The sequence below is a fragment of the Sabethes cyaneus genome, chromosome 1 (assembly GCF_943734655.1).
Source record: "Sabethes cyaneus chromosome 1, idSabCyanKW18_F2, whole genome shotgun sequence".
NCBI lineage: Eukaryota > Metazoa > Arthropoda > Insecta > Diptera > Culicidae > Sabethes > Sabethes cyaneus.
This window is the reverse complement of record NC_071353.1, coordinates 6,188,568-6,201,513: the sequence shown is the minus strand read 5'-3', so window position 1 is coordinate 6,201,513 and position 12,946 is coordinate 6,188,568. Positions and strand designations below refer to the sequence as shown.

Below are 12,946 nucleotides of genomic sequence, written 5' to 3'. Positions count from 1 at the left end.
TCTTTGCGGTATGGTTCTTAACTTAACTTCGAGATGCCACATTTAGAATACAGAAACCCAAAATTCAATCTAGAATTTAAAATGTTTAAAAAAATGAATTCGTTAAAGTACACAATGAGATAATCAGCCATCATAAACTGGCAGATGAAGATTGTCATTAAATTAACCGCTGCAGTCCGATAGAGTTTACTGCCCGAATAAATTTTCCCCAGTGCTCGTGCCCTTCCCTCGGCACCGTTCCCTCGGCCTTGAACGCCAAATAGAACTTGACACTCTAAACCGCATCATCGGACCGCTCCAGTGTGCTGCTCTGTACGTCCCCGAGTCGCTTTCCACTAGGTGCAACCATGGATGGACGCACCAAAAAGGATTCATTAGTGCCCTTGGCCTGAGCCTGGACCCGGTAGGAGAGCGACCGACGACAGCAGCGACGCGACGGCGCAAATAAACCTGAATATTAGTAGTCATTAAATTTTAATTCTAGTACAAGATTACTCTCATTAGTTTGTGTGGACCGCTGGCCAACCAGGGTGCAGCGACTGACCACCGCCAGCTGTCGACTGTTGCCACCGATATGATCGTGTCGGTTGGCTGGACATGTCCGGCGTACACGTATTTAACTTCAGCGGCCATCGTTAGTCTTGCAGTTTTGCAGCCCGTCTGTATGGGAGCAATCAAGACAAACTGCAGACTAGGATGGATTTAAACCGGGCAGATACCTCCTTCTCATCTCGGAAACTGTAACTATCTATGAGACAATGTGCACATGGTAATTAATTTTTAAGTTTTTATACGGTATTTAACTTGATAAACATTTCAACGTTGTTTAATGATTGAACTTTAACTCATATAATTAAAACAAAATCATTTCAACCAAACTGTGTAGAATATTCCTTGCAAGATCGAACAGATCAACACGTTTTGAGCGGGCAAATTTTCGCTTGGAGGTGCAAGAAAAAGCCTTTTTATGACGTAAAGATGTCTATAAAATTTCCAATTACCTCGGAAGGACACGTCATTATATCGCTTCCACAGCACAGGGAAGCATCTGCACTGCGCACACCGAGCACAGGCCGAGAAAAGGCAGACAAGCTATAGGCAGTTTCCTCACCGGTTTTCCTCCCACTTTCAACCACTCAGACATGACATGGAGTGGAGAAGTGAAAACGATAATGAGACATCCGTAGAGTTTCTCCGAGGTACGTTCGTTCGCATTTTTTTTTGTTTTATGAAAATAATTTTCTATGGTACTACTGGAGGCTGGGATCTTACCCCGAGAGCGAATGCGATAGTCGAGATAGGCATCGGATGAGGAACTAATTATAATGCATAAGGCGCACTTAAGGGGGAAGTATTGAAATTTACTTGATTGCGCTCCGGTTCTTTTTTTATATTTACTAACGAATGACTATTAGAAATGCTTGGAGGCTTTGACAATTCACGCGCTGACCGGATAATGACAGTTGATTCTTGTGAAAATATTTTTGAGTTATCTATGATAAGTAGCGTGAAGGCACGACTATACTTTAAGGAGAAATATCTGTATCTTGATGGTTGTACCTTAGTAACTTGAACATAGAATCCCAATTATAACCGTGAGTAATTGAGAATTTACGTTCAAACTATTAAAGAAGTATAATTGCGGGTTAAATCAGGTGATCTGGGGATTTTTGACACCAGACGCCCCGGAAATTTTCGTTGCAGAAATTGAATTGTTGAATTCGCAGTGTGGCATGGTGCACCGTTCTGTTGAAACCAGTAACCTTCTAGACCTTTTTCGCGCATCGAGAGTTTCATTTTCTTTGAAAAAATATGGACCAATAATGGTTTCGGCGCAAATCCCGGCCCACACAGTTATTTTCCGGTCATGCAAGGGCATTTCGTGAATCTCGTGAGGATTCTCCGTTCCCCAAATGCGGCAATTTTGCTTATTAACACCGCCAGGTTGAAGAGAGGTTAAAATTGCCGCGATATTTTTTCCGATATGCAGGTTGAGTTAACACAATGGAACGACTATTTTCGATGTAAAGTGTCACTATTTCAGCGCGTTCTTTCGGTGTGAAGCGATACATGGCGAAAATTGTACTGAAATGGCGTTTCCAAAACATATCTAATGAAAGAAATCGGTTGGTAAATGTGAAAGTTATACAGCGTTTACATACCGACATAAAAGGTGGAGCACTCTGTATGCTTTGGCCTGAAAAAATCAAGTAATCGTAGGATTGTGGATCTATTTTTTTTAAATTAATTTATTTATCGCAATTAGGTTAAAAATTCCGGAATTCCAGGTTATACTGTAAGGATTTTCTCTTTTTGGTGGCCTTGTTATTGACTAATGTTTTATGGAAGAGTCTAAAATTTCTCGATTTCGATTAGTTTTTGAGTTACGCAAACATTTCGGTTTTATTTGTATGAGAGTCCCTCCCCCTTCCCTACCACAGGGGTGAGGGGTCTCAAACCATCATAAAATAAATCCATGCCCCCAAAATCCCCCACATGCCAAATTTGGTTCCATTTGTTTGATTAGTTCTCGAGTTATGAGGAACTTTGTTTTTCATTTGTATGGGAGCCCCCCCTCTTAGTGGGGGGAGGGGTCTCTAACCATCATAAAAACCTTCCCTGGCCCCAAAAACCCCTACAGGCAAATTTTCACGCCGATCGGTTCAGTAGTTTTCGATTCTATACGGAACGTAACGACAGACAGAAATCCATTTTTATATATGAGTCTAGCTGGCCCGACAAACTTCGTATTGCCACAAATTAACCTGTGTTGGTCATAAATCTTTGTCACAATTTCGAGTTTTGCAAGTTTCTGAGGAGCTCGACCTTAGATGATTCATTTTGACAGTTACGTAACTATGAAAACATCGGTAGTTTAATATACAAATTTGCAATTTTTCCTCACAGTAAAGTAGAAAGCAACTACCCCATTGCTTAGCCAGAAAGCGGATAGCAATATTCGCCGTGATTGTATAACATTTCGCCGAATACCATTTCGCGAAACACCTTAAGCGGAATGTACCATTTCATGGACAACTTTTTCGTAGAAAGTACCATTTCGCAGGGGTCTTCTTACTCGCTGTCGCTTGTTGGGACCCAGCTGAAGGAAAGTAATAGAGGTCAGTAGATCTAGGAAAATAAATAAACCTGGACAGAAATGATTTCTGCGGGGAGGCTAATTTTCGTTGCTCTTATTAGACCATTGCATATTATTTTTAAAGTTTTTGAAATTGGCTTGAAAAATCGAAAAGCAAAAAATAATTTGTGGGATGCCAAGTCGATTTTTTTTAACAAAATCAATGGTCTGTGAGCTCCACAGCCCAAAAAACTCAAAAAATGAGTGTACGGTGTGTTAACGCGTCTAAGACCAAACAGAAATGGAAATTCAAACAATAGAATTTGTAAAAATCGCCATTTTTTCGTTCTTTTCGTAAGTTTTTGCATCGTAAACAATAACATATATAAGAAAAACAAGAACAGATTTGGTTTTCACGTGTAAACTTTAGGTAAAAATGCATTCTTTTTGCTCGATACTCGCGTAACTTTTCAAAAGGACCTAAATAACATTGAGAGACTCTCTTTGACGTTCCTCTCTTTCGATTATTTCGGCATCATAAATGCATTACAACGAAAATTTTCTTAACATTTAGCTAAATAGTGGCGCTAACAACGCATTCATGCAAAGCTGATGTTTTAAAGAGGATTCACATCGCCGTAGTAAGCGGAAGAGAAGAGGCAAAAAGAGACTCTCTCATTGTTACTTCGGTCCTCTTGAAAAGTTCTGCAAGAGAATTATTCTCTTTCCTTTCAATTGCCCAACACTGGGAGGACAAAAACTCTATAAAATATTTATAATAGCCTTATTGACTAATGTTTTATGGAAGATTCAAAAAAATTTCGAGTTCGATTAGTTTTTGAGTTACGCAAAAAAAATTTGTTTTATGTGTATGAGAGTCCTCTTAAACGGAGGAGGGGTCATAATTCACCACAGAAAAAATTCTTGCCTTCAAAAACCCCCAAATGCCGCATGGTTCCACTTGCTTAACTAGTTCTCGCGTTGTGAGGAAATTTGTATTTCTTTTGTATGTGAGCCCCGTCTAAAAAGGAGGAGGGGTCATAATTTATCAAAGAAAATTTTTTTGCCTGCTAAAGCCACCGCGTGCCAAATTTGGTTCCATTTGCTTGATTAGTTTTCAAGTTATGAATAAGTTTGTATTTCATTTGTATGGAAGTCCTCCCCCCCTTTTAAACTGGCGAGGGATCCTAATTCAGCACAAAAAAAATTTGGCCTCCAAAAACCCCACCATGCCAAATTTAGTTCCATTCGCTTGTTTAGTTCTCGAGATAAGAGGAAACTTGTATTTCATTTGTATGTTGTATGGGAGCCCCCCTCTTAAAGGGGGTAGGGGTCATAATTCCCCTCCAAATTATTACCTCCAAAAACACCCACATACCAAATTTGATCCCATTTGCCTGATTAGTTCTCTAGTTATGTAGAAATTTGTATTCAATTTGTATGGGTGCCCCCCCTCTTAGTCGGGGGAGGGTTCTCTAACCATCATAACAACTTTCGCCGGCCCCAGAAACCCCAACATGCAAATTTTCACGCCGATCGGTTCAGTAGTTATCGATTCTATAAGGAACATACCGACAGCCAGACAGACAGAAATCAATTTTTATAGGTATAGACTAACCATAACACACACCCATGCATATCCCTGAAGAAACCTAAAATACACAGTCGAAACGTTGGAAAGATTACAAATAGACTGATAGCCAAGAAAACAGAAAATATTAAATTCTACAGTCGACATAACAATTTTAATTGAATTGCGACGACTGCTGGGTTTTGAAGATCTTTGCCAGTGCTTAACCTCTCATTTTCCCATGGAGTTAAGAGGCTGACCTAACAAGCTAGTCGTCGTACATAAATATGTTCGAATCTCGGATGGGAGGCTGTTAGGCTCAATAGGAACGTAGCACTAGCCCCGCAATTGTCCTGTACTCCACCAGCTGGCTGTGAAGTATGTTGAGCAAAAATAGATCAATTTTCGAAAACGGGATGCAGGACTAGGTTTTGCTTAGCATTGCTGTTACCAGTGTGGATAAATGTACGCTTGAACAATTATTATTTAGATTTTGACGTAGGACTACGTCTTTCAGGAAGGTAGCTGATATAGGGAGTAATTCCAAAAAATCGAAAAATGCGAGCGTCACTAGAAATGATAAGTTTTGAGCGCTAATAGCTTAGCGGTTTCCCGATCGATTTTAAATATTTTTGCGCTAACCGATCGGAAATTCTTCCAATATTGAAACCTATTGATTTCAAAGTACGCACTATTGAAAAATTGAAAATAATGAAGCATTGTCCAACTGGCAATCCTCGCTTCGTGATTGGTTGCAAAAGACACCATCATAGTTTAAACGTATTTTTAGAAAAAAGGTACACAATCTCCCCGTACCAACAGGTCGAAGATTCTTTGCGACGATCGAACCTAGACCAATTTGATATCTATGCTGGGGAAGTACGCCAGAAAGAGTGACAAAGTCTCCTCGTTCCAACAAAATATTTTTTTTTGTTAGATTATAGTTACTTTAACAGCTTGGGTCATTCGTGACTTCTGCGGGGTTGGGATTTGAACCCGGGTCCTCGGCGTGAGTGGCGTGGATGCTAACCAATACGCCGGGACTGACCCCTCCCAACAAAATTTCTTACGAAAGCTATTAAACCTAGTTCAATTTGATATCTGTGCTTGGGAAGTACGCCAGAGTGCCAAACCACCCCTCTTATTCAACCTGTGTTATCGTTTAAACATTAAACCTAGTCCAATTTGATGTCCTGCACGTAAACAATTTTGTGACTGAAAGGGTAAAACTACCCCTTTCATTCAACCGATATTACGATTACACACTAATTCTAGCCCAATTCGATGTCCTGAAAGTGAAACTTCATATAAAAGTGAGCGACCACTCTTTTCTTTTGCCAGATTGCATCCATATATGTATTGCAAGAATTTGTTCGGAAGTGTTGTCTTGCTCGGAAACAGGGCTGAAGGGATATTTGTGCATGTGACGTAACGCGGCAGTACTCCACGCGAGGAAAATCAGCGACTCTCTTATTCGAGAATAGTTCTGAACGTTTCATGTTTTACATAGTTACATAGTCAAGTATTACATTTAGATTAATTTCTATCGAAAATGATGGACAAGACAAGGTAGAAGGCATCCGTAGTGATGTCAATGTTTATTTGATCGTCAGCTCAGTATAAGGCAGTAAGGTACAAAACTTTTTCCAAACGACTTTAACTTATACAGTAGCGTTCAATCATGAAAATGAGTAAAAACATGTAAAAAAATTATCTATTTGCAAAAAATTGAATTTCTCAACCTGCAGCACAGTCAAGTCATTTTAACATAACAATTTTTTGATGTTATCAAAATACATTGAACAACTGGTAACCCGAAATATGCTGAAACCTGTGTAAACTGGCCGCCCTGCTCTTTGTTATTGTTTTGGTGGTTTGTTTTAGTTGGCAAGTGTTGCAAGTGCGAATATTGAATTTTCCGATCGGATATCTATCTTAATCGTTAAAACGATATGTGAAACCGATTAAACACGCTAGGTCAGTACAACCAAGTCGTATTTATGTGCATTGTCTGCATAAACAAATGATGTCATGTTGAGAATGACATTTGAACCATTTTTAATTTGCACGTCGTGCAAACCAGCGGGGTTCAAATTAAAAAGTGTTCAGATTAAAAATGGTCAAACGAACGGGGGTCCACGGTATATGTAAATAGTGTTTGATGTTGAAGATTTGAGACGCTAGCGCTATTAACATTCATTTAAAAATAATCGTATTTTCTCAACCTGCAGTTAGTCTCAACAAATGCTGCATGTAGTATGATGTACATGAAGAATCGTATTATTACATGCGTGGATACATGCTACTATCATTACAAAGAGACTTACGTAGTCCTGCGTCACCTATGCGGTCGTGTCTTGTACACAACCCCTCTGATTTTTTTAAATGAAATTCTATTTAAAAGGCTATTGGATGTTTTCTACTGGAATTGTTTTTTCCATAATTTTTCGACTTCCCAAACACAGACGACACATTTATCACGGAAAGGCTGCTATGAATCGACTTTTGTCTTTTGATGATTGCAGTTCAGGGAGCGACGAAGCCTGAGATATTACAGAATCTTTGTGGGGATGCAGAGGGTTATACGGTCCCTAAAACAACAAAGATGCCACTAACTTTTCTTCCTCAATTCCACCTGATTGCAAAGACGTGGCAGGCGCAGTTAGTTGACCCTTTATATACCGAGTTCCTGAATTTTGCAAAGTGAGAATAATCGGTCCTTTCCAACCACATTCATTTGTTTCATTGTGCAACTTCACTGACTCGGGTCAATCACTGAGTGCAAACATTGATATGTGCAATCAGACTAAGCTAAGCTAAGCTAGTTCAGTTTTAAGTTTCTTAGTTTCTAGTTTTTTAGTTTTTCGTTTTTAAGTTTTTAGTTTTTATAGTTTAAAGTTTACGATTCATGTTACACGGTTTTGTAATATCCAATGAAAAGTAGTAAAATTCAAACAAATCCCCCAACCACCTTTACTTCCCTTCATCCATATGGGATAAATCCTTCTACTGAAGCGAGTAACGTTTTAAATCAATTTATGATCGTTGATTTCTGACTTCAAAGTCAGTCTAGCCAGAGCCAGAGCAGCACGTCAGCCTCATCCATCGCCATCGTTTCATTTGATATTGACATGGAAAATTCAATTCCCGCAACCCTTTCTTGCGCAAACTCGACGACTACCAGCTCTTCATGCATCACTGGCGTCAGTGGAACTGACTGCCGGCTGCTGCTGGTTGGTTTATCAAGATGGTTGTTCATGACGACGTTGACGACGACGACGTGATATCAATATTTCCTCCCGCCGTTTTCGTTTTCGGAATCGTTCTCCTTCCAGCCAACTGCCGAGTATTTATTTCAGATAAATTTATTTATACGAACATATACAAACATAAATATTTGCATCATTTTGCTGTTTCGAACCGCGCTCTTTGTCGAAGTTAGACGCTGTTTGAAGATCTCGCCAGCCAGCGCAGCGAGATCACAGCGCGGAAAAGGAGAGGAAGAAAATTACAAAATCCTTAGGGCTCACCCCCATCTCCTGGCAGCCGGCAACGAGCGCCAATAAAGGCAAGTACGCCGCGGCCTTCAAAGCTTTTGCTGCTTGCTGGTCGGAACGCTGATGGTCGGGGTTGGCACACCAATCGATAAATAGCAGAAGGAAGTATTTATAAAGTGAACGTTTCCACTCTGGAAATCATTTTAAAATCTCTTGACTGCAGGCTAGCGCTAGCGTCTTTCTCGATGGGTTCGAGGAACGGGAAGCGAAAATGGAGTGTAGAGTGGTTATGTTCCAGGCAGTACATTAACGATTCGGATCGAGAAGCGTCCCCCAGGGGGCGATTTTTTAATCCAAGTACAGGCGGCCCCGAATCTATCGGTGCAGCACTAGGATAGGCGCTGAGAACAGATAAAGCAATAAATTGTTGAATAATCTTCCGCCAAATTGAACATCTACCTGGTAAGTTTGGTGGACAGGAAGGAAAGAAGGTGCAAATTTATGAAACTTTCGACTCGAACTGACCTGAAATTGGCTGGTGCTTTGTTCAGTTTCGGTTTTTGGAACTTACTAACATTTGTTAAGAAAGCATTTCTGTTTTTGCTCACCTGACATTGCTGCGGGCCATGCCGCGTCGGTGAAACGGTTTTGGGCCGTGGTTTTTTCACCACCGTTGGTAGCCCGTTCACCGTTACGGCCAGTGTGGATGACCCACTGCTACCGTTACTACTGCTGTTACTGCCGCTGCTGCTGCTACTACTACTACTGCTGCCGCTGCTGCTGCTACTACTGCTACTGGTGCTACTGCAGCTACTCGTGCTGTCACTCCTGCTGCTGTGTCCTCCGGGTGCACCGGATACGATCATTGTACTGTTATTACTGTTGGCACTGTTGACGGTTGCGACTGAAGCAGCGGCCACCGTGGACTTGGAATTGGAACTAACGCCACTATTTCCGCTACTACTGCTATTGCTGGTGCTATTACTACTGCTACCGGTGCTGCTCGCACCGACGGAGACCGTTGAGGGGAGGCAACCATTCAGCGTTTCTTTGGATGCTGAAAGGGAAAAAAATAGATTGGGAAAAATCTGTTATTTCAATTATTGGCAACCACTCAAAGTAGACAGTAATTTCACAGTAAAATATTTCAATAACAGAATGTTTTGACCCAGAAAGATAGTAAATGGTTTAGAAGGTCATCATTTCCAGGTTTCCAATTCAAATTTATGTGCATCATGTATCTTTGAATGCAATCAAATAGTATAAAATTAACTTAAGATCAAAGCATCCTTCCGATGTTGTCCCTATGAGCACAAAAGAAAGAATATTTGAATATATTTTTTTCAATCAACATACAACAGACATCGTTCATTGGTTCCAGTTTTACGTTGTACTATCAATCCAACATTAGCTTTCCGACTTGTTGCAAATTGTATAACCCACTTCTACGATTCCCTTTTCTGATCACCCTTTTCCGATCATCTCAACTTTAACCAGCGGGAAATGGTAAAACCGACTGGATAGCATCCGGTAATCCAGAAAGGTCTGCAGCTTTTCGGCCTTAATTCCGGCACGTAAATGCACGATGCATCGTAGCTTCTGTGGAAGCAATCTGTCCTATCCTATAGCCGAGTTACCGATTACCGAACCTGAGCAGCGGTGCGTTCACCGTTCAGCTCATTCGGTGCGACAGAAGTCGTTTTTGTTTTGAAAAAAAAAACAAAAAAAAAAAAATTAAAGTCACACTCATCAAAATATTAGCAAGTAGCTAGTTGAGAAATTGTCGAAATCAATTCTTTACGTTACGTTTTTTTTTGTGATTTTAACACAAACAATCACCGTTCTAGCACACACACAAAAAAAACGCCCCGATGGAGAAAATCTTCCGAATTCATAGCAAAAACCGAAAAAGGATTTTCTCTTCCCATCCCAGTGAGTGTAGAGCACAAGCTCCTTTCCGATATACCTTCTTCCCACCAACAACATTCCACATCCGGGTGCATTTGGTTCTCCTCTTGTCCGGGAGCGCTCGGTTGGCTCTGGCTGCTGGCTTTGATCTCGTTGTGGATCAGGTTCTATTGGAAAATGCCACTTTTCATTATTAGTAGTGAGTGATTTCTTTAATCCTGGCTGGCTATAGCCTGACCTGACCTGGCCCGAGAGCTGAGACCTGACTGTGTCCGAGCCGAGCCGAGCCATTCTGGCCAGCAAACCACTGGAAGTTTTCCAAGAAATGGGAACAAACATATTGAAGCGGAAAATTGGTAGAGGATTACGATTGGTCTCGCAAGTCTCTCGGTGGTGGTGCTACACCGAGGAAGAGGACACGGTCGAAACACCTTTTGCGGAGCGTAGGGATTTGGTGGTAATTTAATTTGAAAACGTTGAGCCTATCTTCGAAAAGGTCCCCCTGCGGAGTGGTGGACTAACAATTTCGAGCTTAGGAAAGCACGTTGGATAATAATTACGTGTCAACAAATCAAAACCCGAGCGCTTCCTAACCGATGGTTCGGAGAAACATGCTTCCAACGTGTCTCAACGTGGCGCTTAGCCATAAATTAGAACCTCCCTATCCGTACCCTGCCTCGTTAAACCGCTCCCCCAATGTGTGTATAATGAAGTGCACACGGTTATAAACGTAGGTCTTAATTAGTTTCAGAGCTGTATTGTGTCGACTTGTGGCACCGTAAGTTGCAGTCGATAGCAAGCCCTCGATTCGAGTAGCCTCCGGGTGGCGGCCAACAGTAACAATCGTAACGAGCCATTTTCTCCAGTCTTCCCAGTGCGATGTGCATCCGGTCCGGTCGATCGTCGTAGAAGCTGCATATTACACTGTGACCAATAAGTCAAACATGTTTTAATTAATTATTTGCCTGAATGTGGGTACGGAAAATTGTCGCGTTCTCTTGTGTTATTTCTTAATTACTATTCTGAAAGTCTATTCTGAATTTAGCGTGTACTTGCCGTGCAGATTGCGGTCGATAGTATAGGCTCCGGCAAGAGCCTTGTATGATTCCTGCAAAGGTCCACCACCGGAAGAGGCAACTCTGCTCTCCACTGACCGAATGAATGGCGGTCGTGCCAGTGGAACATAAATTTATTGATATTATTCTGCCCATCAGTGTATTTTATTATCGCAGCCGCTCGGGCACTAACTACTTGCGTTAGTTAGGATTGTGAAAGCGCCCGCAATGGATGGTTTGTGAAAGGGGAGAAAAAAAAACCAAATAAAATCCTACTATACAGAAAGAGAGAGAGAGAGAGAGCTACTTTGCTTCATCGTAATGGTGGAAAATTTATAGACTATAGAAATGAGTTTTGATATTCGCAGTTCTAGTTTGTGGGAGAAGTCACACTAAAAGGGAAGCAATTGTATAGATGAAAAACATCATTTCAATTCTTCACATGACCTACGCTCGGAAAGTTTCACGTTCAATGCTGTTTACGTAAGCTACTAGAATCTATTGACTTTATCTACAACCATACAAGAAATTCGTCGGTATTCCGCTATGTTTTTCCGGCGAGAAAAGTTGAAAAATTTACTCGGAAGATAGGAAAACTAGAAAAATTAGTTTTCCTTTAAAACCCGCAACGCATTGCATGCGCCATGTCGTTGGCTGCTATGATCATCGTACGATTTTTTGCAGCACCGTAGTCGTGTTCAAACAAACACGTGGTTACCTTCATTGGAATCGCCACATCTAACAATGCTATTAAATATTTCAGAAAATAACCAATCAATAGGTCTAACTTATTAATCAACCTAAACTCAAGCCTAAAGTGTCAGCAATAAAATTCGTTAATTTCATTTATTCGTTCATTCATTTATCAAATTTATGAAACAAACAGGAATCATTTTTATTCCTTTTTACATCGGATGCGTAGCCAGAAGATGCAGGTTAACAAAAGGTTTAAGCACTAAATTCACTCAATTGCCACTTCCCAATCGTCAAATGAAGAATATATTTTGCATATGTTAACGGATTATGAGCATATTCGGTTTAACTGAATATCAAGCTAATAAATCAACAGTAAGAGCATATGATTTAGAATTTAAAAAAAAGTGAACGAAGCAACTATTATACATCGTATTTAAGGGATCAGTCCCGGCGTAGTGGTTAGCATTCACGCCTTTCACGCCGAGGACCCGGGTTCAAATCCCAACCCCGCAGAAGTCACGAATGACCCAAGCTGGTTAAAGTGACTATAATCAAAACAAAAAACAATCGTATTTAACTTTCAGTCGATTTCATTTCGTATTAGACTCTTTAAAAGTGTAAAAAGGTTTATAAAATGACGCTTTTATGTTAAATTGTTTTAGTGCGTGAATTACCAAAGGAACAATACAGCGATCAATTGATTTTGTGGAATAATCGGCCCTTAAATTATCGAGAAATTCCAAAGTTGCAGCAGACGATATTAGCCGTCGTACCAAATTTTACAACAAATATATTAACATCCAGTATTACTATTTTTAATCAGCAGAGTTTATAAAACAAGACTCAATGCAACTACCACAAACACGACTGTTGATATTGCGGAGATAGGCAAACCAACTTTTACACCGATATGCATTTCTTACTAATGACTTAATACAGTTGTTAAATTTGGACATTCTCTGAAATCCCAGCGTTTAATAAACCAAACGCAGAACTCCTTAGACAACGAAAAACTTGACTTATACCTAGAAAATATCCCTTTTTCTAAAACGCAGCAGGAGTTCATCTGAAGTTTACATATCGTATATTTAGCCCAATTTGTGGCAGTACGAAGTTTGCCGGGTCTTCTAGTGTTTTATATTTT

General features: G+C 40.4%; 1 protein-coding gene across 1 annotated transcript in view; it reads right to left on the bottom strand.

Annotated features, from left to right (window-relative positions):
- The window catches only part of LOC128735448 (serine-rich adhesin for platelets), a 71,486-nt gene that overhangs the window by 41,934 nt on the left and 16,606 nt on the right, over positions 1-12,946 (bottom strand). Inside the window, exon 2 of the mRNA XM_053829934.1 lies at positions 8,752-9,200. Within this exon, the coding sequence (XP_053685909.1) occupies positions 8,752-9,200 (449 nt within the window). The remainder of the gene's footprint in view (positions 1-8,751; positions 9,201-12,946) is intronic.